A 27,500-nucleotide genomic window follows, 5' to 3' on the forward strand; every position below is an offset into this window, starting at 1 on the left:
TGTCTGTCTGGGAGCTTTAAAAACCGGTGGATGATCAATAAAAAGAGGGAGGACATTTTTGCCAGCCCACGCAGAATGAGCTTGCATAAATAACTGCCCGGCGGTCTGTTAATATTTAATGCTGGGTCCAAAATAAAGGCTGGCTGTGTTTGTGAACGGGACTTTTGGGGGGCACGCAGAGCTAGGCGAGGCACGCCACCCACCCTCCCCTTGGTCCGTTCTAATTCTCTTTTATGCTTTTAAACAATTGCCTCCTCATCCAGCTTTATTGACTTGACAAGCTGTGGACCCGGACAGACGGGGCATTGCGATGCATTAGCTCGCTCCCCCTGGCCCCCTTCTGGCCACAGCCTGCCTTCGTTTAGCATTAGCGCGCTGCTCCGCTCGATCGTCTGGGACGTCCCCGCAGCCAGCGTTAGGACTCGGAACAGGAAAAAGTGCATCCCGGAAGCTGCGCTTTCAGTTGTGTATTTATAGCCTGGTGCAGCGCAGCGCAGAGTGGAGCAGAGCGGAGGAGACCCTGTGTTTGTTAAGGAACTTTAACAAGCTGCTGCTGAGACCCCGGCGTACCAGCGCTGCCTTTGTATTAGCGCCTTTATGGCACTGCAGCCACTAATGATCTTACTGTGCCTTGATGTCGACTAGAGTGCATCTGTTGTTATGTTACTCATTTTTATGTCTGTTTTTAACTTCCTTTGATGTTACAGACTCTTGCATCCAAGTGAAGCATAGTAAAAGAAAGATGCATGGATACATTTTTTCTGTATTTACTGTATCATTACTTGTTCTGCTACAAGATAAGGCTTAAGTGCATCATGGATTATGCATTGACATTGCATTTAATTGGCATAAAATGGATATAATTTGAATTGATCAGCAATATATTAATTAGTACTCACCAGTATTACACGAAACATAATCTTTCCACCAGATGTCAAGTGATCCAGTGTTAGACATATTTTGTGAGTCAAAGCTGTGATCTGAAGGCCTGCCAGGTCTGCTACGGGAGCAGCATTAAAACTCTGCCTGTCTGGCTGTGTGTAGGCTGAGGCCCGGCTCTGCTGTGCTCGGCTCCATTCGCGGGGAGGCCCGGGGAGGAGGTTGCGCGGGTTAGCATTAGCATGCACGGCGTGGTGTCCTTGGCCGCTTCGGCTAACTGGGTCTCCAAGGTGTCGGAAGCGAGGTAGAGAGACCACCCGGGGGGTGGGGGGGGGGGGGGGTTGAGGCGGACAGGCCTCGGGCCCCCCGAAGTCTAGCAGCAGGCCCGACAGGACCCCTCACCGAGCCGGGGAAAAAGAGAGGGAGGAGAAGAAAAGAGGGAAAGAGGGAAAAACATCCCCATAAGGACTGGAGGAAAGAGAAGAGTAGGGACCTGTCAAAGGGGTGTGGGAGTTTATGTTGACATGTTTGCTTTATGAATGTGTTTGGTTTTGTGCGTGTGTTGAGTCTGTGTGCCTGAAATACAGGTGAGAAAGCAGGAGACAGAGACGGGTGGTGTGGAAGAGAGGGAAAGTAGAGAAACTAGGTTGGCACTTTTATGTATGCTTGCATTGGCCCTGTGTCTCTGTGCGGAGCTGAACCAGGAAATAACACTGAGAGGGAGAGGGAGAGAGAGAGAGAGAGGTGGTGCATGACAAAAAGTTGAATAAGAAGAAGAAAAAAGAAGTCCTCTAGTTGTCCCGTCCAGTTGGGTAGTTGGGCTGTCCGTATGTGTCAAGATGGCAGAGAGATGAGGTGTCAGAAGTCCCGTTTGGCATCTTCATTACTTCTTCTTCAGCAGACAGGAGAAGGTAGGCAGAGTAAGGGTAGAGATGTGTGTGTGTGTGTGTGGGTGTGTGGGTGTGTGTGTGTGTGTGTGTGTGTGTGTGTGTGTGTGTGTGTGTGTGTGTGTGTGTGAGTGTGTGTGGGTGTATGTGAGAGAGAGAGGAGCGTGAAGAAGTGAGTACGCCTGTCCTTCATCATCACTGTCACCCTGATCAGTCTTCATCTGTGTCAGGACATTTGCTGTAATGCTTATAGGCATCTGTCACCAGAGCAGGCCCCAGCCATGACCCATTTCCACCATGAAACACTTCATTTCTTACCTCAGTCTCATTGCTGTCGGATTTCAAGCACACATACAGTAGATGAAAGCATGCTGCGATAATAAAAGTGATTGTAGAACGTGAACTGTATACAGATGAATATCATCCTTATTATTTAACTATTTTATCCCTTACATTGTAATCACTCACTAGCTATGTGGATAATGATCAACTATGGGCAGCTCTACTTCATTAACGTAGTCCTACTGTACATAACACACATACGCACACAACACGAGTTTAAGCGATTTGTTTATACTCATTCATGTGGTTCATATCATTCGGTTGTGCCGCTAATCTGTTAGCTCCCATTCATCTGTTCTGTTGTCTGTCTGTGTTTACTACGGTGCAGGTTGCGGCAGATGAATAAACTCTTGGATGTTGTGGCTTGCATTTGACCTTCATCCCTGCCCAGTATTTTTGATTGTGTGTTGATGTCACTGATAGGATTTGGCTAGAACTGAAGGAACTGGAGCAGAACGTCTGGCATTCTGAGACTGAATCACCTGTCATGGCAATCAACAAAACCATACGCTTATTCTGCAGGTAGTGAGAAATACTGTACTAAGTATCCCAGACACTAAATATGTTTTGTCCATAACCATTTCTAACTCAATAGGTCAATGCAGAGTAATCAAGTACCATCAAAAGAGAAAAGGAATGCATTTGTCATGCTGGATAAGAATGACCTCCCATTTTGTCTCTGCTGGGGGGAACATAGTCATTGTTGCATTATGGTCAGAAGAACCATTTATATCCATGTAACCTACAATTAAGGGACACTAAAATAGAAATCTTCCTCATTTGTCACTTTCAGACTCACTTTAAAGGTTATGGTCTGTGGTGAACATGACACCCTTAATTAACTGCCTTCCAATGTCACATGATTAATCACCAACTCAATTAGCCAGGTTTTCTGAAACCCCCCTCAGCGTTCTAGAACGCATTAACATTCCCAGTGGCTCTAGGTGCGGTGACAGGAGAGAGGAGAGCGTTGTCCGTGTTTACCACGTCACCTTGGGAGACAGCCCGAGGGTGCATCGCAGTATCGCTACCCCACCACCAGCACCGCCACCACCACCACCACCCCCACCCCCCACTCCCGTTGCCATAACCACAAAAAAACTCCGAACAACATAATCCGCCGTCTTGTCACGCTACCTAGGGTTTATTGAGTCTCCTCATTGATTGCGCCCATTAAATCGGTGTTAACCTTTCCGCCGGATGGCGAATGTTCTAGGGGGCAGTGGGTTATTTCCCCGCTAATACACCCTACCTGACCCAATCAACCAGCACTCATTTTAAAGACCCGGCACCCTATGTCACCCAGAGTGACGCATTAAGGCCCATTGGAGCCGCATTGAGGTGCTAATAGTGAGACGATAATGGCTGGGCCGTAGTGATTTTGTTCTCTTAAGTGATGGTGATCCTAATAGGAGTGGATGGGGGTGGGTCTTGAGTAAAAGGCTGCAGCCCAGAGAGGCTGCTGAGACTTGGCAGAGACACCAGGCAGAGAGAGCCAGCTCCACCCCCTCCATCTCTCTCTGTCTCTCGCTCTCTCTCTCTCCTCCACTCTTCTCTCCTCTCATTCTCTCCTTTCCTCTGCCTACGCTACTAGCATATAGCGTAGTGTAGCATAGCATAGCACGGCAACGCTCAAGGGATCTTGGGCTACTGAAGCCCAGCATGAAGTTTGGCAGGGGCTTCAAACACGGAGCTTTGTGGTTTTATTGCTGTGCACTCCACGTGGGAGAGAGGGATGAGAGAGATGGAGGAGAGGGGAGAGGAGGATGACAGAGATGGAGGAGAGGGGAGAGGGGGTAGGCATCAGGCCCGGATTAGGGGAAGTGAGTGGGAGAGTAGGGAAAGCAGTTGGGGGTGTAGGAGGGTGTCCAGGGGGGTCCAGGGGTGAGCTGGGTGGCAAGAGAGAGGCTACAAGGACACACCCGGGGGTCTTGAGGCCTGAGAGCTGGTGGTGGATGAGTTGCATGAGATTGATGAGAGTGGAGTTGCATGCCTGTCCAGGGTGAGATGGTCAGTGTGTGTGTGTGTGTGTGTGTGTGTGTGTGTGTGTGTGTGTGTGTGGAGACTGAGACGGAAACTGAATTAGCTTACCAATAAACACTCGTTAATTAGACAAACTGGGGCAAAGGGCAAATCGAGTGAGAGCAACATACTCTTCTATCTGTCTCACACGCACACACACACACACACACACACACACACACACACACACACACACACACACAGGCTCTGCTTTGTGCTTATGCTGTGTGTTTCCTGTGCAGGTCTCTGTCCACAGGGAGGGTAGTGTGAGAGCTTGGCCAGTGTCTAATCCATTGCAATGATATGAGCAGCACATATCAAATCACACACGCCTCACCACAGAGGGTCATAGCCATTAGCCCTGTAGTGTGTGTGTGTGTGTCTTCGGATTGAAGAATCGAGTGTTTGCTTAGTGTTTTTTCTTTAGAAATGAAATGTAGTTTAGGGGTTTCAGAAGGCTTTTGTTTGTGTGAGAGGGTATATTTATTCATTTATTCGTACACACGTGTGTGTGTGCATGTGTAGGTGTGTGTTTGTGTGTGTGTGTGTGTGCATGTGTGCTTGTGTGTGTGTGTGTGTGTGCGTGTGTAGGTGTGTGTGTGTAAATGTGTGCGTGTGTGTGTTTGTGTGGGTCAATGTTTGTCTTCCCCTACTGGTCTTCAACTGTTTGTCTGCCTTCGCCCATGATGAATTGATCATAAATACTGTAGGACATCTCCTCTATTATTCAAAAATCATTGTTTATGCAGTGTTTACGCAGACAGATTTAACAGATTCTTTAACCGTGTGTGTGTGTGTGTGTGTGTGTGTGTGTGTGTTTGTGTTTGTGTGTGTTTGTGTGTTTCTGCATGTCTATGTGTGTTTGCCTGGCCAGGCCTGTCGGCTGGATAAATAGTGAATACAGGGTTGAAGATAATGCCTGGGCACACATGCTCACACACACAAAGAAACAGGCACACACACACATACACACACACACACACACACACACACACAGACCATGCACACTCACTCACACACCCATTTTGCTGGAGAGCAGCTCAAATGGCCTTTATTGGCATGGCGAAAAATTCTAGCAAAGTACTTAGGGACCGTTCGTTATTTATAAACGGGATCACCGGAGGGATTTTGAGTGCTTTGATTAAAAGTTGCATGACCCTCCCCTGCCTGCTATATAATTTTCAACGACCCTCCAGCAGCATTTTCAAAAATGACATGACCCTCCCCAGACAATTGTCGTGTCTTCCGTCCACGCTCTTACGCGCTATGAAAACACATCAACATATGCTACCGCCCTAAAATCAACCTCTGCTTTCTGATCTTACACATCACACTTCACCAAGATGGTGGCCATTTCAGTAGATTTACTCACTAACATTGTTGTGGAAACACAATAAGCATGGAAACTAAATGCACACTTCCTGCAACTGCATTAGCCTACTTGAAAAGTTACTCCTCTAGTAAGTATTCACATGAAATAAAACAATAACGCATTGAGACCATTCAACAAAGTACACTGGGTAATAACAAATTCAACACATGAACTTGTTGCTATGGACCTCGATCTCTAGGCTTCCTCAGTCATTGTAAAGCTGCTTGAAGCTGAACATTATCCAAAACTCAATTTTTCAGACGAGCGTCAATTTGGGGAGCTTGCTACACTCCTTCCTTCTCAAATGACTTGAAAAGGCCGGTTTGCACAATTTCACAAATAATCACAGGGACCTAAAAAATACCTACCATGCCAACTTTTTCCGGGTTTATCATTTTAACGTTTCCCTGCTGTCTTGCCGTTTAATATTTTCCCCGTAGAATATCCCATATTACTGTAATACTCTCATAACATTAGTCCTGCATTCTGGCCTGTCTCTGTGTTGTCCTGTTGTTGCCCCTTGCCCTTCCAGTGAAACAGATGTATTCAAATCATCGTTTTGCTTGCTTGAATCTAACTCAGAGTGATGTTAACCTAGGCCTATTTAAGTTAACGGCGGGTTGTCGTGAGAGCACGATTCATTAAGCGCTTTGCAGTGTTGGGGCCGTGAGCTATGCCTACGTCGCACCTGCCAGGCTACTCAGCTGAACAAAGAATTCCCCTGTATATTCACTCCAAGTTGGCCTACCATAACTTACCCAATTCTGTAGACCATAAACTGGCTATTTATATGACCAAATGTATTTGTTCAACTTTATGAAGCAAATTACGCACTGCTACTTGGAACGTAACACATTTTTTTGTTGGCAGGAGAGAATGACAGCGATTAACAAATTGCACTTGTTGCTGGTTACCAATAAATACTATATTTTTTTTTTTACAACAAAAACAGAAAGGATGGAGACAGCAAAGCTAGAGATGGGCAGGAACGAGGTCAATTGGTAGAAATGCTTGTCAAAGCGTTAGGAGCTGGATGTGTGGATGAATGAAGCACAAGTATGCTTTATGTTAAGCATGCACACTGTTTAAAGTTAGGCTACACGGTAAACTACAAGTAAACCAAAGTTAAATTTAACTTTTTTAGGGCTGGATAAAGTTGGCCAAATGGATATAGGCTGTTAGGCGTGAATAAAGTAGGCTACTTTGTTGCTCCAACCCTTCCAACGTTAATGTGTTTTGCGTGAGAAACCCTTGGAAATCTCCCTTATTTTCATTGTTCAATGTTGACAGAGCTATGGAACGAAAGAGAACGTTATATGGCGACAGAAATCAACAATCAAACAAGCCACTTTGATTTTTTGCTGTTTTCATTAACACAAAAGATGGGTGACCCACCCTCCTAGACAAAAAAAAGTTAGGTGACCCTCCCCTCAACAAAGAATAAAAAGACATGACCCTCCCCTATTTTCCTCCGGTGGCCCCGTTTATAAATAACGAACGGTCCCTTACATGACAAAAATACTGCTAGCACACACATTACTGACACCTCTCCACCTCTAGCACATTCTCCTTCTCTCTCCTCTCTCTCTCTCTTTCCTTCTCGTTCTTCTCTCTCTCTCTCTCTTTCCCTCTATCTCTGTCTCTCTATTTCTCTCTGTGTGTCTCTCTCTATCTCTCTCTCATTCTGAGTCAAGCTCCATACTTCCTTAGAGACTGCCAGAGGTTTGCATATGTTACAGAAATGGTCAAAGATATACAGTTAGTATGCTAAACAAAATCAATGGAGTGCAAATCTCCTCGGGGCGCAAAATCCTCAAGTGGACAGAAAGGTTAACGGTGAAGAATGACAGATATTCTGTAACATGCTCACACAGTTACACACTCACACGCACACACACACACACACACACACACACAAACGCACTCAACCACATACATTTGCATTTTGACAGCCATTGCTGGAGGGCCCCTTATTAAATTTAGTTTAAATTGTGCTGTTGTATTCAGGTCTTATTTTAAACACGGTGTTGCACAGTAGCATAACAATGCTTTTATTAGTGTTTCTGATATTCATTCTTTCTTTACTTCCTCTCGTTCTCTCCCTCTCTCATCCCTCTATCTTTCTTCTCCCCCTCATATCAGAGACCTTTATATTCTTTGAAGAAGACCTGGCACAGTTTCAACTGTTTTTAGCACTTTTTATTTTGTTATTTCATATGAAGTCAAGGTAACAATATTTACTTTGGCAAAATAAGATCCAACAGAAATCGAGTTATTAGGATTATTACTAATATCATTGCCTTTTCTCTCATCAGTCAATCCCTGCTTAATTCACTCACAATAACAGTAATAATAATCTTAATAATTTGACAGAGTAATCATGAGAGACTGTTGCAACAAAATTGCACTTCTTTTTTAAGTTCTAATGTCATTCATAAAAACAATAAGAAAAACAAAATGGATGGCATCTTTCTTATTCATTGTAAAAGTCTCGTCAAGTCTTTTATGTTCCTTCGTGGTCGTTTTACATCCTTGTGATGGTCCAACATACTGTAGATCAAGTCAACTTGACATTTTTAGCATGTGTACAGCAAAGCTTGTCCTTTTGTACAGGGCCTCTCTAAAACATTCGCTGATTGGATGAATGTAAATCACATGACCTTATGGAACGTGTGATGTCATAGAAAGAACAAGGAACTTCTCTGTCATATTCCTTCAGTACCAGAAGTTACTGCAGTGAAACACCATCAACTCTATTTAGTGTAAACCACACATCCTTTTCTGTCTCTGTCTATTTCACACACACACACACACACACACACACACACACACACACACACACACACACACACACAAACACACACACACACACTCTTTCTCTCTCCAACTCACATACACAGCAACCCTGACCTCAAACCAACTCCAGTTTCCACATTTCATAATTTGTTTTTTTTTCTTTATTTTACTTTCTTTATTTTTTAAATAAAACTTTTTTTCTTTTCTTGTTACAGTCATTCCCCCCTGTGAGAAGGGGTGAGTTTTGGTCCGCTTTATTATTATTATTATTATTATTATTATCAATATATTTTTTTTAAATGTATTTCTTTTGTACATTCCTCGCACCACCACCAGCAACAGGAGCACTCTGGCTGCTCCTGCTGTCCCCAGCGCTCTGGTGCCAGCCCGTATCGATTGATCATGCCTGATTGATCAAGCATGACTCTGCATTTCTGCCCTGTGGCTCCATGACTGCACACTCGGTGACAGGACGCTCAATTGATGACTGGCCAGAATGTCATCACGTTTCGGGCCAGCGCATGTGAGAAGCGCCAGGCAGGGGCCGATCTGCGTCCATCAGACCTGGTTTGGCCTTTTTAATTAGGCCTTCCGTGTTTTGTTTGTTTGTGTGTTAAGTGTTTATTTTTTCTTGTTGATGTTTTTTGTTAACATTTGTTGTCCCAAATCCATGTAGAGAAGACAGTCTGTACAATACATCTGTGTTGGCCTGCTAATCCTCTTCCACATTTCTTTTCCCTCTCTCTCTCTCTCTCTCTCTCTCTCTCTCTCTGTCTCTCTCTTTTTCTCTTTTTCTCTTATCTCTCTCTCTCTCTCTGTCTCTCTCTCTTTTTCTCTGTCTTTCTCTCTCTTTATCTCTCTCTCTCTCTCTCTCTCTATCTCTCTCTTTATATCTGGATTTGCCCTCTGGCAGCAGTTGTGCCGACAAGGGCAAATGTGTTTCCCCATGTTTTTACACTGTACCTTTCACCATTTCACTTTCTTCCTCTGCTCTCTGTCTCTCTCTTTCTCCCTCTTTCATCCTTTGCTTCCTCTCGTCACTGTATCTCTCTTCCTGTCAGATCTTGACAGTCTGTCCGTTTCCATCTACCTTTCCGCCAACAAAGCCCCCCTAATGTTGTCCTCTGCACTTGTGAGTGTCAGCGTTCTCATTTTCGACCTTTTCCTTGTATCTCTCTTTGTTGTTTTGTTCTCTTTAAAAAAAAAAAGTGCTGCGTCTGTCTCTGCGCATTACACTACGCTCTCCTCCAACTCCTCGTCTTTCGTCTCCTTTTTGTCCTTCTTGCGGTCAAGCGTGTGGCTGATGGGCGGAGCGGCGGTGTTGCGGCCGGCGGCGGTGGAGCTGGGGGGGCCGTGGGCGACGACGCGGGCCCTGGGCGTCCGTGCCTGCAGGTCCGCGCCACTGCTGACGCTGCCCTCGCCGCTGCTGGTGGTGGACGTGCTGGTGGCCGACGCGCACTGGACCAGCATGCCGTGCAGCGACTGGCTCCGCCGCGTCCAGATGGCGCCCAAGCGTTTGGCGTAGGTGTAGCAGGCGGAGGCGTTGTGCGTGGTGGTGGTGACCATGGCGCCGGCCGCCGCGATCTCGCCCATGTCGAAGGACGAGCTGCGCTTGGTGCGCAGGGCCATGTGGGCGGGGCTGCCGTGTACGGGCGAGCGGCAGGAGTGGGCAGGGGAGCGGGGCAGGAGAGGAGGGGTCAAGAGAGCGCCGAGCAGCGCGGGGCTCTGATAGGCCTGCGAGGAGTTCCACTGGCTGCTGCCGCCGCGCTTGACCACGACCACCCCCTCCGCCCCCAAACTGGAGCGCCATTCGCCGAACTCGCCGGCGCGGCCACGAGTGGGTGTGGTGGTGGCGAACGTCAGGCTGCCCCGCTTGGGCAGCTCCACCTCCAGCCCACCCTGTGGCGTCTGCGGCCGCGAGCTGACCTTCACCTGCCCCATGGCCCCGCCCAGCCTCGTCCCCCCGGCCGCCGAGGGCCGTCGTGACTGGCGGGGCAGTGTGGACGGCGAGGGGCTGGACGAGGGCGAGTAGAAGAGCGGCAGCCTCTCACTCTCGGGCGTGTACGGCGGGAGCAGCTTGTGCTCCAGCACGCCCGACTCGTCCATGGACGCCGCCGCCCGATACTGGTCCAGGTTGACCCTGGGCTTGGGCAGCGTCTTGGGCTTGGGCCTGCCCTGCATCGGAGACCTCTCCCCATGACCGGACTCTCCCCCTCCGTCCGTGGCTCCACACTCCCCGGCCTTCTGCTTCTGGAAGACCCCATTGGGCAGCACCACCATCATCACCCCCCCGTTGCCGTTGCTCTGGCCGAAGACGTCGGCGCCCTTCGCCGGGAGCGTCGGCGACGCCGAGCCCACCGAGCAGCCGGCCTCGTCGCCGCCTCCGCCTCCGAGGCCGCCGTGGCCGCCGTCGTCGTGGTGGCTGCAGACGCGGTGGCGCACCATCAGCGCGACGGTGAACACCAGCAGCGTCACCACCACCACGCCGCCCACCAGGATGGTCAGCGTGCCGCCCAGGAAGTGGGCGCGCAGAGAGTTGCATTCTGGGTAGTTGTCCTTGGTGCTGAACTGGGCACAGCCCAGCACCTTTGTGGCGGCGAGGGAGGTGACCGTGTCGTCGAAGATGGCCAACACGCACAGGTTGTAGTCAGCGCCGGACACCAGGTTCTTCAGCAGGAAGCTGTCACTTGTGGATGGCAAGATTCTAGAAATGAGACGAGAGAGAGGAAGAGAGAGGGGGGTTAAAACTCTTTTATTCAACTATTATCACACATTCTCATGGAATTGCATCAGTATGATTTCCAAACCAAAACCCTCAGTCTCCTGTCATTTAAAAAAAAAAAAAACTCACACATGCACACATGCACACAAACACACACACACACACACACACACACACACACACAGACACACACACACATGCACACATGCACACAAACACTTTGTAGACAGTGCATGTCTTTCCACATGGCCATTGATCAGCCAATGCTCTTCTATAGGCATGCCTCAAAGCTTGATCAGAGAATGCTCTTCTATAGGCATGCCTCAAAGCTTGATCAGAGAATGCTCTTCTATAGGCATGCCTCAAAGCTTGATCAGAGAATGCTCTTCTATAGGCATGCCTCAAAGCTTGATCAGAGAATGCTCTTCTATAGGCATGCCTCAAAGCTTGTTTGAAGAGAGAGAGAGAGAGAGAGGGAGAGAGGGAGAGTGGGAGAGCAGAAAGTGCACAGCCCTTTGTATAGACAGACGTGTGGTCAACATTACTCAAAGGCAACTGGTGTGAGACTGCATCTTTATTGACGTTACCGGGAGACTGTTACCCACAGCAAATGTCAAGTAACAATCCCACACATCTCTGGGCTCTTATACCCTTAACACACACACACACATGGAAAATCACAAGAAACTTCCTCCCCAACAATGATCCATCCTTCCAGTTAGTATTACGTAACAGAGGTAAGGATGTTGCAAAACCCTTTCTAATGGCCTAGGCCAGGGCTCTTCAATTGGCGGCACGCGGGCCGGACCCGGTCATTTGTACTGGCCCTTTAAAAAATATATAATCTCTAGCAAGCGCATGAGCTGTTCTCCATTCTTGCATCTCTCGCTCGCTTTAGTCCTGCAGCCACTGCACCCTCAGCCCATTGAACAAGTTAGGCTACATTACAATTCATTACATTTGTACATAAGCTGAACTTAGATGCCATAGTTTAGTTTCAACCTAAATTACTTACTTGGAGTTTATGAACTACTAATATTTAACAGGTTGCACCACACACATAGTTTCTGTCAACAATATCGCAAAAAAACACGGGCACAATTTCTGCAAAACTTGGTGGAAAGGTGGAGCAGATCCGACTCAAAGGGAATTTCAAAGTATTTCTATATAGTAGCCTGGCTATTGCGATGTCCTTCATTTTCTTCGTCGCTACAACATAAACAAAATGCAATAATAGTCTAGTGAAATCAGAAATGAGCCTGTCTAAAGGCCTCTTGGAAATCATGTGGCATGTTACATTAAATCGCACTCAATTGCGATTTGAAGCAAAAGTATCACTGATAAGCGAAGGTAAAATGTCACGATTGTAAATGTGACGACGGCAAAAGCGTTTTTTGTGGTTAAAGTGAATCGTAGACTAATAACCAAAGAAAGTAAAGGAGATGATTTGCACCTCCGTTCACCAAATAAAGGTCGTGGTTGTGTTTCTACAATATGTTGGCACAAAATGTAATTTCTGTCAGAAATCAAGTAGGCTAAACGTTTTTCATTGTCATCGAAACTATGGCGATGCCCATGTTCAGTAGGCTATGTTTTTCATTTATTCAAGCAGTGACATAGGTTTAATGCATGGGGGTAACGTGAGGTCGTCCAGAAAAAGATGGTCCTGTCCCTCTCAAAACATGTTAAAATAGTGTGATTAGCAACCAGAAAAGAAAAATAATTCCGGAGGAGACACCCCCGGCCCCCATGTTATTATTATTAGGCGATTATGACTGGCCTGCACTGCTAAAAAAAATCTAGAGGTCATCTCATTTAAATGGTGGGAACGTCAAATATAAGTAGGCCTATAAGTCAGAAGAGCTACATATGCGACTGATTACACATTTAATTCAACTGAACAGTGTTTGAATCCTGTTTGTAGGCTACTCACTGGAAATCTTGGACCTAACAGTTACTGTGCAAAGCACAGATTCTATTACTATTATCTGTTATCACAGATTTCATTCCATATTAGCTACCAACAACTGGGTAATGATGTTGTTATGCATGTACAAAATACAACATTTGAACACCCATATTGCTGCTGTTGTACTTCATTGTATATACAGCTGTTAATGTGATTAGGCTACTCATATTTCAAGCCGCATTTCTCCGGCCCCTCAGTTGTGATGCTTTTCATGAACTGGCCCCCATTACAAACTAATTGAATAGCCTTGGCCTAGGCTATGTTTGTGTCCTTGGGGTGAAGACGATCAGACACCTTATAGCAAACAGTCTTTTCACTCTGGAAATTTCCAGAAAGGGAGACTTTGGATGACACAGGGGATATCTTAACATTCCTAAGTTAAAGGATGGTAACCAGATTTCACTACATATACTGTATATATATGTATATGTATGTATAAGTTACGCTAAACATTTCATGCAATGACAAATATAAATATTATCCCACAGACACCTGGGAGAGAGAGATAGAGAGAGAAAGAGAGAGAAAGAGAGAGAGAGAGAGATAGAGAGAGAGAGAGAAAGGGAAGTAAACAGCAGTGAGACTGTCAGTGAGGACAGGAGAGAGGAGAGCTGCAGTAAGAAATGCAGGCTGAAGCGCGAGTAGAGAGATCAAAGGGGGAAGAGGGAGAAGCACAAGCAAGTGAAGCAGAGAGCTTTATTCGTTTTGAAGAGCCTGCTAAATGTCAGGAAAGCAAAGGCAAGATGCTGACCCACAAGGGTGGGAGAGGTGAGGCAGACTTGTGTGCGTGTGTGTGTGTGTGCGTGTGTGTGTGTGTGTGTGTGTGTGTGTGTGGGTGGGTGGGTGGGTGGGTGGGTTGCAGAGAGAGAGAGAGAGAGAGAGAGAGAGAGAGAGAGAGATCCAATCAAGCCAGGGAGGGAAAATGGAATAATGGGAGAGAAAATGTGGCTGCTGATGCCTAATAGTTTGGAAGATCTAATCCACAGAACTGAGTGGGAACTGCTCTGCTCCAATGGTGTCCTCTCTGGAGACAAAGATTAAATGAATAGTCTTCACTGGGGACACACTGCTCAAGTGAGAGTTAGGTGTGTGAGTGAGTGAGTGAGTTAGAGAAAGAGAGAGAAAGAGATGTGTTAGTTTGATTGTATGAGGCTGTGGATGTGTGCTACAGGATCAAAAGAGCAGAGATGATGATGCACACACACACACACACACACACACACACACACACACACACACACACACACATACTGTAGAGAAAGATGCACACACCCGAATGCACAGGATCAAAGGCATCGTGAATGTGGTCGAAATGTTTTCTGGCTCTTTGGTCCTACCAACACTCTGGCTTTCCCTCTTTTCCCTCGCCAACTCCCAGTCTCATTTACTGCCTCACCCTCTCTCCTACACACACACACACACACACACATACACACACACACACACACGAACACAAACACACATACTGTACAGACACACACACACACATACAGAGATATAGTATGTGATCATACACACAGACATATAGTATGTGATCACACACTCACACAAACATAATAGCACATAATAGTATAACACACACACACACACACACACACACACACACACACACACACACACACAGCATGATGATTTTTTGATCTCTTGAAATGCATCATCATTTGCGTGTTGTCTATGCCACTGAAAGGTTGCCCCTTGTTGCTTTTGCTTAAATGCTACAATTACCCAAGTTGGCTGGCCGAGGATCATCTCAGCACACACACACACACACACACACACACACACACACAGACATGCAGTTTTCATAATTAGGACATATGGGCCTTAAATGCAGCTCCAATTCAGGCGTTGCACAATGCCACTGATGCTGACACATAATTACAGGTTCCTTTCTTGAGACCTTGAGCCATTTAAAATCCCATTTTAGCCTTGGTATTAACCCCCCACACATCAAACCCCCTTTCCCCATCAGCCCCCACACACACACACACACACACAGCCCCATGCTTTTTTTTTTTTTTCTCCCATTCATCTTCTCTGTCTCTCTCTTTCCCCTCTCCCTCTTTTCCTCACCCACACACTCTTTCACATCCTGCTCTCCAGCTGCCTGTCGTCTCTTCATCTCTCCTCTCTCTCTACCTCTCTCTACCTCTCTCTCTCTCTCTCTCTCTCTCTCTCTCTCTCTTTTTATATACCTCTGTCACCTGTCTCTGTTGCTCTCTCTCTCTCCCCCCCTCACTCCATGTCTCTCTCTCTTTGCCCCCCCCACACTCCTCACATGTCTCTCTGTTTCTCTCCGTCTCTCTCTCTCTGTCGTTCCTTCTCTCCTCTCCTCTCTTCTTCTCCGACTTCCATCTTTGCTCTGGTTTAATCCCTCCAGTCCCTCCCTCCCCATCCTGATCATTCAATTACTCCGTCTTCCTCCTCTGCGGGACACTCTCGTTCTTTCTTCCTCCATCAGACCCACCCTTCCTTCCTCTCCCTCATTTGTCATTCATCTCTCATCCTCATCTCTGTGTCTCTCATCCCCCTTGTGTATGTCCCTCTCTTTCTTTCTTTCTGCCCCTCTCTCTCTTTCTCCTTTTCCATCTGCCCCTCTCTCTTTCTCTCTTTTTGTCTGTCCCTCTCTCTCTCTCTCTCTCTGTCTCTCCCTCTCTCTCTCTCTCTTTCCATCTGTACCTCTCTCTTTCTTTCTCTCTTTCTGTCTGCCTTCTCTGTCTGTCTCTTGGTTCTCTCCCTATGAGGTGTTTGTGCTCGTTCCAAATGGAATAGTGAGGCATTTGTGTTCCGTTCTGTTGTGATATATTGATGCAGTGTTGTGCTTCGCTCCGAGGCAGAGCGTGAAGCCATCCAGCCAAATGATAAATTGAAATTGTTCATTAGCCGCCGCACCACTTACATTATATTTACATAACTAATTAGACAAATTGGGAGACACATTATTTTATGTCACATGTGCGTGTGTGTGTGTGTGTGTGTGTGTGCACCCGCCCCACCCAACACATGCCCCATTTCCACCACCTCACTCATTTTGTCTGTCTGACCGCACACACACACACACACACACACACACACACACACACACACACACACACACACACACACATCCGAACACCATCAGCACCACCCTGGCTTTTCCCCTCCATCTCATCTCTGTTTCCGCCCGAGTAACTCTGTCATTGGGCTGACTTTTCATTAAGAGAGCGCGACCATAAATGATGAGTTAGCACTGAAGGTCACCCCCACTGTTCTGTGTTGTCTCTCGCTTTCTCTCGCTCACTCTCTCACACACACACACACACACACACACACACACACACACACACACACACACACACACACACACACACACACAGAGAGAGATAGACACACACACATACACAAACATGCACACACACTCTCGTATTTATGGATTCTACACTCCTTGGTATTTGGGTTATTTCAGCCACCACTTATGAGCAAGAGAATGCAGGAGATAATGCGAGAACGAATACATGAGAGAACAGGAGAGAGAGAGAGAGAGGGGGGGGGAGAAAACGAGAATAAGAGGACAAGAGATATCAAGAGTCTTGAAAAATAGATGTGAGAGGGGTGTATATATGGATGATGATTTTAGCGTGTAGCAGGTGAAGGCAACACACAGGGAGAGGCCTGAGGAGGCCATGTTGCTCTGTGTAAACACTGACAGGAGCATGTAAATATTTGAGTGGGACTATAGTCCCAATGGGTCCGACAGGCGTGCCTTGCATGGAGAATGCAGCTGTATATATTGCAGGGTGTGTGTGTGTGTGTTTGCGTGTGGCAATCACGTCCTCCAAGATGGCTGACCCCGAAACAGTTGACACTGCGCTGAACCTGAGCCATTAAAGTGTGGGTGTGCGGTCATTTTCCCCATGATGACCACCCGGCCAGATTGTCACTTTTATTTTTCCGCGGTGAGAATTCGAGACACTAGCCAGCACAAAAACCATAACCATGCATAATGGAAAAGACAAGCAAGGATCAGGCTAATACAGTACCACACACCGTTCACAAGCCCAATAACACTGCAGCCAAACACACACAGTTCACAAGCCCAATAACACTGCAGCCAAACACACACAGTTCACAAACCCAATAACACTGCAGCTAAACACACAAAGTTCACAAGCCCAATAACACTGCAGCCAAACACACAGTTCACAAACCCAATAACACTGCAGCCAAACACACACAGTTCACAAACCCAATAACACTGCAGCCAAACACACACAGTTCACAAACCCAATAACACTGCAGCCAATTACGCCACCATTGCCGCTTTTGTGCTCAGGGTCAGACAAGATTATTCAGGTTAGCAATCATTTCCTTCCCAGGATCCCCTGTATGGTGTTGGAGGTCTACTAGTAAAGATGGCCACTTCACCAAATAGGTCCTAGCTGATGCTGCAGCATGTCTGTGGGGTTTGCTTTTGCTCCTTCTCTCATGCTGGAGTGAACCACCGAAATAGCTCTGCTGTGTTTCAGTGCTTGGGATATGGAACATCCAACGTCAGTTCAGAGAGAGAGAGAGTGAGAGATCTGAAGATATGAGTGAAAGAAAGAGAGAGTTAGTGGAGAGTTGGAAAGGGAAAGGGAAGTGTGTGTGCATGTGTGTATGTGTGTGTGTGTGCTTGTGTGTATGTGTGTGTGTGCTTGTGTGTATGTGTGTGTGTGTGTGTGTGTGTGTGCGTCTCTGTATGTGTGCATGTGTGTTTGCGTGTATGAGTATGTGTGTGTGTGTGTGTGTATGTCTGTGTGTGTGTGTGTGTGTGTGAGAAAGAGAGAGAGAGAGAGAGTGATAGAAAGGGGGGAGCAGAAGAGAGACGGAGTTGGAGGGTGTGAGCAAATGGTGGGAATAGATTCCTCCAAAATAAACACGAGTGTGGAGACGGAGAACAAGAGCTGGAGGAAGGATGCCACAGGAAGAGAAGAACACAGGCCAGCGGGTACAGAGCATTTGTGTGGATAGAGGGGAATAGGCTACGCATCTGTGAGAGTGCTACACTCTGATCATGGATCTATTGGAAACCGTGGAAATAAGTTGGCCACCGAGTTCATATGATGAAAGACGTCCCGAAACCATTTGCTAGCGCCGGGGTGCGCGCGTGTGTGTGTGTGTGTGTGTAAGTGAGAATCGGAGGGAATATGCAAGAGCTAGGAGGCTGTCGTCGAAAATAAGAAGCCAATTAGTCACAGCCCGCGGGCCAAGGAAGTAAAAAGGGGTGTTGATGCGAAGATCGAAACCGCTAACTTTGTCCCGTGCTTAGATGTGAAAAAAACTGAGAAACAGAAGTGTTTTACTTTCTGCTGCAGGCTGTTTCACTTATCACATGTGATGTACGGAAATATCTGTCAACAACTGTGTGTGTGTGAGTGTATGCCTGTGTGTGTGTGTGTGTGTGTGTGTGTGTGTGTGTGTGTGTGTGTGTGTGTGTGTGTGTGTGTGTGTTTGTGTATGTGTCAGAACCAGACCATAGATGTTAGCTCAAAGCAGCAGTGGTGTCTAATATGATCTTTATCACTGCTTTATCATCAAAGAAGGCTGTCATCTTTTTCCTCCGGTACTATTGAAACCCGATCAAGCAATTAAGAAAAAAAAGTCCCTTTGAAAAGGAAACACTGGCAGTTGTAACAAAGTCCTTACATTCGAGTCCCACCACTCAGTGGCCATCTTGGTATCTTGGCCCTGGGGCAGTTATAAGATCAGGCCCCTATTCAAATGAATGGGGAGGCATAAGTAACTCCAAATTGGGAGGTCATATTGACATAAAAAGTATATCAGGCGAATATGTGTTCAAATCTAAATTGCACGGTGTAAATATCACATCGCTAAAATGAGGCTTAAAAAGCCCTTATTCTTTGCGCTAACTCCCCCATTGTGCATGCACATTCACAACATGACTATTGTCATGGTGACAGGCAAAGATTCTAGAGTGCTCCGCTCTAGAATCTTTGGTGACACGGAAGTAAACAGAAGGCAAAACATCAATCATTGATAACAAAAAAAAACAGAACTCATCTACGTCTTCAAAATTAAGCCCTCTGACATGTCAACAATGGAAAAAACCTAAGAACTAAACCTACTACAGCTGTTATCATATGCTATCATATGCTATGCTTGATCAGGGACCGTGGCAGCAATAGTGACTGGGAGAGGAGGCATGTTTTAAAGCCCCACCAGTAAACACAGATTTTACAAGCTGTTGCGGTCACCATTGCCATTGAACCAAACAAGCCTCTGAAGCCTCAAAGATTGGATTCAGTGAAGCGGTAATGCTTTGCATTCAAGATTTCTCACTGCACTTTCTTCCGATCTTACATTTCATATTTTATATATTTATGTCCAAGTGAGCTTGCTAAGCAGCAGCATACAGTAATAATAGTGTAGATATTTTGTGCACATCTGTGGTGTAACAGCCATGACTGGCTTTGTAACCTGCTACTCCTGTTGACCTTCAGGATCACAGTCTCAACATGAGAAACCCATTAAGACTAAAGTTCAGTGAGCCACAAGTAATATTAAATATACTAGCACTTCTTTATGATAATGAGATCCGCTTAGTACCATTATTAAGCACATCTCTGCAAATGCACAAACTGGACACATCCACATGAACAAAACACAAGTTTTATACATGCCAATGATGCCATATGTATAAAATATCTCCTGCATGCAATCCTCGGTATCTGGATTGCGAGTGTGAAGCATAGGAACAGGATTCCTCTCATCATTTCCCCACCACCACCTCTTAAGCCTAGTGTGTGCTCCCCTTCCATACTATGGATATGTTCGTTTCACATCTTTTATGATTAGTTTCGTTCGTATTTGTAAGCTTGAAGTGACCAGACTAATGAACGGACGAAATAAACGCAGGCTCCGCCTGCATCCGTAGTTAGCGTTTAGCATAAACAAGGCTTTAGTCTGCGCACAGTCCTGCACTGGAAGAGAGCAGGGCTCCTTTAATCAGAGGGCAAATTCTATTTGTCTGGGTTCATCGCGAGCAGCTTGTAGCGTACGCCAGGTATTACAGTGGTAAATAATTGATGGCTAATTGCGTGTGGAGCCGCCATCTGATTTCCCCATAGATCGAGGTGAAAATGGTAGCAAGGAGCTGTGTGTCAGGAGTTTAAAAAAACAGTCTGGTTGAAGTGTTGTGAGCTGTCAGGAAGGATACGATATATTACTCACACTCATAGGAAGTGAGAAGAGATTCAGCGGGAGGGTTGTTGATGTTTTATTTATTTTTTATTGTTTTCCTTTTTTTCTCTTTCTCTCGTGCACTGGAACAATTTCTCTCGTTAGTTCTGCCTCTCGGCTGGAGAATTGTGCTAATTAATGAATTTGGATGGGGTGACGCGGAGTGCTGCAGGGGGACTGGCTGCTCGTTGAACCTGGGACATCCACGTCGGGATGCAGGGCGAGAAGAGAGACGGCAGCCGAGGTGGAAAATTCCGCAGATCCAGGGGAGGCTCCGTGCTTAGCTAACTTTGTTGACTGAGCTGCCAATGAATATGCAAATATTTCAACTTCTGAACTGGAAGTTCAAACAAGTGTTCTATTTATATGAATACCCCCCCCCCACACACACACACACACACACACACCCCACCTGCGTGGCAACCCAACACAGCCCATTTGCCCTATTACCTCCATCTCTGTGGCGTGCACTTATAGCAAATTCACAACGCTGACTCAGGGAGGGGGCTTTTTTTTTGTTGTTTCCAGAATCTTCCGGTCCACCACTACGGATTCAAAGCGGTGCAGGTTTGGAAGGCTGCCTGGAGACATGAGAGACACTGAGCTCCAGGCGAGGAGCCGATCAGGAGAGGGGAGGGGAGGGAAGGGCAGGGGAGGGGACGGCATGGTGGCCCAGTGAATGCGCAGGCAGGCAGTGGCTCTCTTTTGTATGCCGCTACTCAGCTCTTGAGTGGACTCCAGTTAATCAGCCAATCAGCTTACAGCTTCTGGGAGAGCTCCAGAGAATGGGCCTGACCTTTCGTTCTAGTACCTCTCTCTCTTTCTGTGTGTGTGTGTGTGTGTGTGTGTGTGCGCATAAGTGTGTATCTCTTTTTCTGTGTGTGTGTGTGTGTGTGTGTGTGTGTGTGTGCGCATAAGTGTGTATCTCTTTTTCTGTGTGTGTGTGTGTGTGTGTGTGTGTGTGTGTGTGTGTGTGTGTGTGTAATGGCATAGGTGTATATTTTTTCTGTGTGTGTGTGTGTGTGTGTGTGTGTGTGTGTGTGTGTGTGTGTGTGTGTGTGTGTGTGTGTGTGTGTCGCATAAGTGTGTATCTTTTTTTCTGTGTGTGTGTGTGTGTGTGTGTGTGTGTGTGTGTGTCTGTGTGTGTGTGTGTGTGCATAAGTGTGTATCTCTTTTTCTGTGTGTGTGTGTGCGCATAAGTGTGTATCTCTTTTTCTCTATGTGTGTGTCTTTATCTCTGTCTGCTTGTGTATATGCATGTGTGTTCAGAGAGTTAAAAACACAGCTATCTTTCTATCTCACACTAAAATCAGAATGACACTAACACACACAAGCACACACACACACACACACACACACACACACACACACACACACACACACACACACACACAAACACTCATGCTTTTGTCCTAATTTTAATTTTCTTTATCTCTCTCCCTTTCTCCTCCTTGCTCCCGTGCTCATAGACACATACAGTACACACTCACACAATAGGAAGCGACAGTAGTGTTTCGCAAGGCCGATGACACAAAAACAACTAATTATCCAATCCTCAAATGATGGAAAAAGGCAGATAGGAACAGGAACACAAACCAGCCAGGGTCGGGGTTTCTTCTCCAACATCCAGCCCTTTCATCCCTCGTTCTCTTACCTCTCTTTCCCTTTCCTAACACCATCCACCAAGCATGTTCTCTCTCTCTCTCTCTCTCTCTCTCTCTCTCTCTCTATCTTTCTCCATCTCTTTCTGTCTTAGTCTCATTATTCCTAGTCTTGCTCTTCTTCCACCCACACTCTGTTCTGTTTTTATTCCCTCGCTTTGCAGTCTCTCTCTCTCTCTCTCTCTCTCTCTCTCTCTCTCTCTCTGTCTTTCCCTCCATTCTGTGCATTGCCAGTTTTACCTGCCACTTTGCTTCTTTCGTCATCTCTGTAATTGTCTCAGAACGGTTTCTCTCTATTGAGTGATATTATTAGCTTCCCAAAGATCTCGTTCTTTCTTCTCTGCTCGAGGAGAGACTCCTCTTGGGTGTAAACACGCACCGAGACTCTTGCCCTGGGCGGTCAGGCGGCGCGAGTGAGCTTTGCTCTCCCACCGCCTCGAGTCAGAGAGGTTAGAGGTTAATATGATTAACAGGTTCAAAGCTGTGGCTGACTCGGAGGATTGGATTAGAATTTAAATGAAATCAACTGAATTGTGGCATGTCTGTTTTAGAACAAAGTGGTGTTTGAGTAAGGGTTTAATTTCATTATGCGATAACAATGAATCACTTTTGCATTGGCAATGAAAGGAAGGAATATAAAAATTGCGACAATGACCTTTTTTGGTCTGGAATTGAATAATTTATATTTTCTTAATGCGCTTTGATTCGATTTGGTGGCTAAGTGAGAGGTTTTTTAAGTCAGTCTGCCTTTGTATTACCCACCACGACCCTCTCTCTCTCTCTCGCCCCCTCTCTCTCTCCCTCTTCCCCTCTCTCTCCCTCTCTTCTTGGCGACCCCCATGAGGGTAGAAGCTATCCCACTCTGCTCAGTGAGACAGCAGGTCTGTTTCCCCAGCCCAGGTGGATAAATGAAAAGCCTCCTCCAGTTTCCCTCACCACTCTCTTCATCCCTCGCACTTCTCTCTATCTATTTATCTGTTCCACCTTTCCCTCCTCCTCCTCCTTCTTGCCCTCCACCCCTCCCTCACTCCCTTTCGTCGTCTCTCTCTCTACCCGTCACAGGGATAGACTGTGACACCCTCATTGGCTTCGCAGTTTAAGCTCATTTAAGGACTTCATTATTCTCTCCCCCGAGTCCTCTGTCACTGTCTACCTCTCTCCGTCTCTGTCCTCCTCTCACTCTCTTTCCCTCTCTCTCTCTCTCTCTCTCTCTCTGTCACTCTCTTGTGTCTCTTACCTACCTTCCTCTCAATCTGTCCACCTTAATATGTCTGAAGCGTCCGCCTCCCATAATTCCTTGTTGTGCGACACGACTGTGTCTGTCTGGTCTCTGGTGTTTCTCCCTCACTCTCTCTCTCTCTCTCTCTCTCTCTCTCTTCTCTCTCTCTCTGATCTTCCTTCCTTTTATTTCCTTCTCGTTTCTCTTTTTGAACTCCCTAATCTTCATTCATCCATCTCTCCATCATCACATTCCTCTCTCTTTCTCTTCTCTCTCTCTGTATTCTCTCTCTCTCTCCTCCTCTCTCCCCTCTCTCTTCCTCCTCCTCCTCTCTCTCTCTCTCTCTCTCCATCTCTCATCTCGGTTGTGTGAGGTTCCGTCCACGCGATATTCTTGCACGCTAACAGGGGCGTGTGCAGTCCGAGCGGAGATCGTATTCAGGAGCTGTCAGCCCCATGCGCCCCTGGGAAAAACACTGAAATGTATGGAGCGGCGCCGTTCGCACGCCTGAGGCGTTCGGCTCCGAGCAGAGCAGAGCAGTGGAAATCAAACCGTGCGTCGCTGCTGAATGCACCACAAGTGGATAGACAGTAATCTGCCCTCCATTATGTGGGTGTGACATGGATGTCAGTGTTCAAGGAAGCCTAGAAAAACAGCTTAACACATTTGAATCAGAACGTATCCAGAGCCATTGGCTTCATGGGTTTCCTGGAGCACCAAGACTATTGTATGTTTACTTGGCAGCCATTTTGGAAACTTCTCTGTCTTTAAATATTTGGGTCACGTAGGGTTGTGAATTTATCTAAACTGACAAATCTGACAAATAGTGCTTATTTAACTTTTAATTTTACGCTCAAATAATGCCAAAAGAAGCTGTTATTTTTTGGATTCTTTCACCTGTGGAAGCAATTAGATTTCACAGTGCAGCTATTTTATGGTCACAGATAATACAGTATAAATGAAAAGCTCTATTGAGGGTAAACTTCAGTGATGACTTTACCAACATTGTGATTGGCTCCTTTTAATACTATGCAAGCAGACCGTCCGTTTGAAGATCTGTCATGTTTAATATGACATATACTGTACATTCATGTACCTATAACCATAGTCATATTTAGTTAAACAGACTTTTGTTTCTGTTGACAACCCACACCCATGTTAAAACAAAGGTCGTTCCCATTGCAGCTGTCTCTGTGATTGTGAACTGGAACATTCTTGCTGTGGCATTCCTCCTAGCGAAACTAGTTTTAGTGAAAATACTGTCTTATTGTAGTTTCTATCTGTGTGTGTGGAAACCACCAGCTTTGGAAAGGCATATGTTTTCCCAGTCAGCCAGATGTTTTAGCTTCGCCATTCCTGTTGGGCCTCACACATCACATTTGAGAAAACACCAGTGATCGCCCGCTCGTGGGGAAGTTGCGACTAATTAATACCACTTTGAGCCAGCCGTCTGTGGTCCTGTTGTTAAATAGATGTGTGTTCTCAAGATGGGGAGGATGGTTGTCAGGGAAATGTGGATTTATTTATGATCTTTATGCAGATATTAATCACCAGTGATAATTAATCAGCCAAATGTATGCTGATACCTTAATTACTTCACTTGTTCAAGAAAGGTATTTCTGTAAAAGATTTCAGAAGGGGATAGATATGAGCTTTGTAGAGTATAGTTCATATATTGTTATTCTTTCTAACTATGGTTTTGGTTACACTGTATTTGAACAGTTGCGCCAGTAGTTCAGCTTTGAATTTGAGTTGCTCCAGGGGGACTTTCCCAGCAATTGGTCTCTTTCATTCGCTTTTGGCAAAAGCATCAACTAAGTAAACAATTAAAAGACATAAAGAGGGTCACTCACCTGTACACGAGTGTGTCGTCGGCCGTGCAGTTGTACTGGATCTGGTACATCCATACTAGATAGGAGCCTGGCAGACGGCCCATGTCCCAGCGCACCTGGGCAGAGGTGGAAGTCACCCCTATCACCCCCACCACCCGCACCTCGGCTGCCTCCCCCCACCTCCCTCTCTCCCCTCGGCCGTCGTCCCCTCCCCCTCCTCCCTGTCCTCCTTCTTGGCCTCCTGGCCCTTACTCGCGTCCTGAGGCACCTGGGGGTCCTGTGTGTCCGAGGCAGCCCCATTGCCATTTGTGCCGGTGGCTGCCCCGGCGCCATTGCTGCTACTCCCGCCGTTGGTCTTCCCCGTGGTGATGTCGGACGAGCCGGGGTCCCGGGTCAGCATGACGGTGCCATTGCCGCGGTGTGGCAGCGGGATGACCTTGAGGTCGACTGTGGCGGCGGCCTCGCCCGCGGCGTTGATGGCAATGCAGCGGTACGGCCCATCGTCACGCGCAACGGTCACCAGGATCTCCAGAGTGCCGTTGCGGTAGGAGGCCACACGGCTGCTGTTGGACACAATGCGGTCGCCCGGCGACACCCAGTGGACCTCGGGCGGCGGGTCGCCGATGGCACGGCACCGTAGGGTGGCCCGCTGACCCTCGAGTACCCAGAGCTTATGTGTCCGGCGCGTGATCAAAGGCGGCTCGCAGGCAAACTCCTCCTCGGGCACCGACCAGAAGTAACGCCCAGCGAGCTGCGGCGGCGATGAGCACGTCTCCATGTCATCGCCACGCGACAGACGCCTCAGCCAGAGCAGCTCACAGTTGCAGTGCAGCGGGTTACCGCCGAAGTGGACGCTCACAATGGAGTTGTACGGCGTCGGGCTGATGGCACCGATCTGCGAGCGCGCAAACAGCGAGTCCGGCGGCAGCGTCCGGAGACGGTTGGACGTCATGTCCAGGCGCGCCAGCTTGTAGAGCTCGCTAAACGAGCCCTCGGCAATTTGGTCGATGAGGTTGTGGTCCAAGTTCAAGGTGTGTAAGGAGGCCATGTTTTGGATGGCTTCCCAGGGTGCTTTGCGCAGGTTGTTGTAGGAGAGGTCCAGGTCCTCGAGTGTGAGGAGGAAGTCGTCGAAGGCCTCGGAGGAGATGTTGGTCAGCTGGTTGTTGTTGAGGATGAGGTGCTGGAGGTTGAGGAGGCCCGTGAGGTCGCGCGGTCCTAGCGCACTCAGCCGGTTGGTGTCCAGGTGGAGCGAGCGCAGGCTCTCCAGGTCAGCGAAGGCCAGCGGGCGGATGATGTGGATGGTGTTGCGGGACAGCGTCAGGTCCACCAGGCCCGACATGTTGGCGAAGTCCGCGCCGCCCACCTCCCGGATAAAGTTGTCGGCCAGACGGAGCTCCACCGTCCGGCGGTCCACGTTGGGCGGCACGAAGAGGAGCCCTTTGTCGGCACACAGCGTGCTCAGCGACTCGGAGAGGTTGCGGCACACGCAGTGGAATGGGCACGAGGAGACTGCACCCCAGGTCTCGCCGGCCCGCGCGCCGGCCGGAGCGTGGCCAATCAGGCAGGCGCACGCCACCAGCGTCAGCCAATGGAAGGAGAGCGGGGGCGGGAAGGCAGAGGGAGATGGGGAGCAGGCGCAGGGGAGCTTGGGCCACTGGTGAGGAGGAGGAGGAGGAGGAGGAGGAGGGAGAAGAGGGGAAGGAGGAGGAAGACGGGTGGTGTGAAAGTGGGCTGGAATGGATGGAGGATCTGCGTGAGGAGAGAGAGAAGGGTGGAGAAATGGATGGTGAAGAGGAGGCGTGTGAACGAGTGAAATGGACGAGCCGAGCGTGGGACGGGCGTGACTTTCGGGAGGGGTGGGGGGGTAGGGAGTGTGGCATGGTAGTAAGGGTTATCCACAGACCTGCAGAGACAGACAAACACAGAGAGACAGAAGGTTGAGACTTGTTGATTGAACCAACATGCATTACAGCAAGTCATCAAATCTTCTTGGATAAAAGAAGTCAACAGGACAGGTGTGACAGAGTACCGTCAGTACAGTTGAGTATGCACTCTGACTGCCAGACCAACGAGCCTGGCTCTTTGGCGTTGCAGTCAAGTTGCAGGTTTAGTACAACGGACACCTCCCTTCACAACAACAGGCCTTTTACAGCCAGTTTCATATCCATCTGCTATTATACCATCCTTTACACAACATTCCCCCACACCCCAGACAGTGTTGGCATTATAATAATGATCATTAATCAACTTATAGGAAACATATACTATTTTAATTTGACACACTAACATCCATGTAAAGAGAAGGAGAGAGAGAAAAGTAGGAAGTGAGAGAGTGTGCTTATTTTGATCTCTTATTACATTGTACACCCCTTTACATTGTTGATCCCTTTATCCTGTGCAAACCCCTAAAGGCCTGTCTGGCTTTGTTGCTGATTCACACTTGATACGCTATCCATAGGAGCCCTGTGCTCTCAGTTGAGTTTGTGTGCATTTCTTAGGGTGTGTGTGTGTGTGTGTGTGTGTGTGTGTGTGTGTGTGTGTGTGTGTGTGTGTGTGTGTTTGTGTGTTTTTCTGTTTCTGT

General features: G+C 47.4%; 2 protein-coding genes across 2 annotated transcripts in view; one reads left to right on the plus strand and one right to left on the minus strand.

Annotated features, from left to right (window-relative positions):
• The window catches only part of LOC125289955 (pyruvate carboxylase, mitochondrial-like), a 219,245-nt gene that overhangs the window by 121,157 nt on the left and 70,588 nt on the right, over window positions 1–27,500 (plus strand). The gene's annotated exons all lie outside the window — the stretch shown is intronic.
• LOC125289410 (leucine-rich repeat and fibronectin type-III domain-containing protein 4) lies at window positions 9,092–26,807 on the minus strand (the record flags this gene model as incomplete). The annotated part of the gene is given in 3 exon segments (XM_048236220.1): window positions 9,092–11,002; window positions 24,941–25,089; window positions 25,092–26,807. Coding segments are annotated over 3 exon segments (3,339 nt in total), but the record flags the coding sequence as incomplete, so codon positions are not given.

The sequence above is a fragment of the Alosa alosa genome, chromosome 24 (assembly GCF_017589495.1).
Source record: "Alosa alosa isolate M-15738 ecotype Scorff River chromosome 24, AALO_Geno_1.1, whole genome shotgun sequence".
In the NCBI taxonomy this organism is placed as follows: domain Eukaryota; kingdom Metazoa; phylum Chordata; class Actinopteri; order Clupeiformes; family Clupeidae; genus Alosa; species Alosa alosa.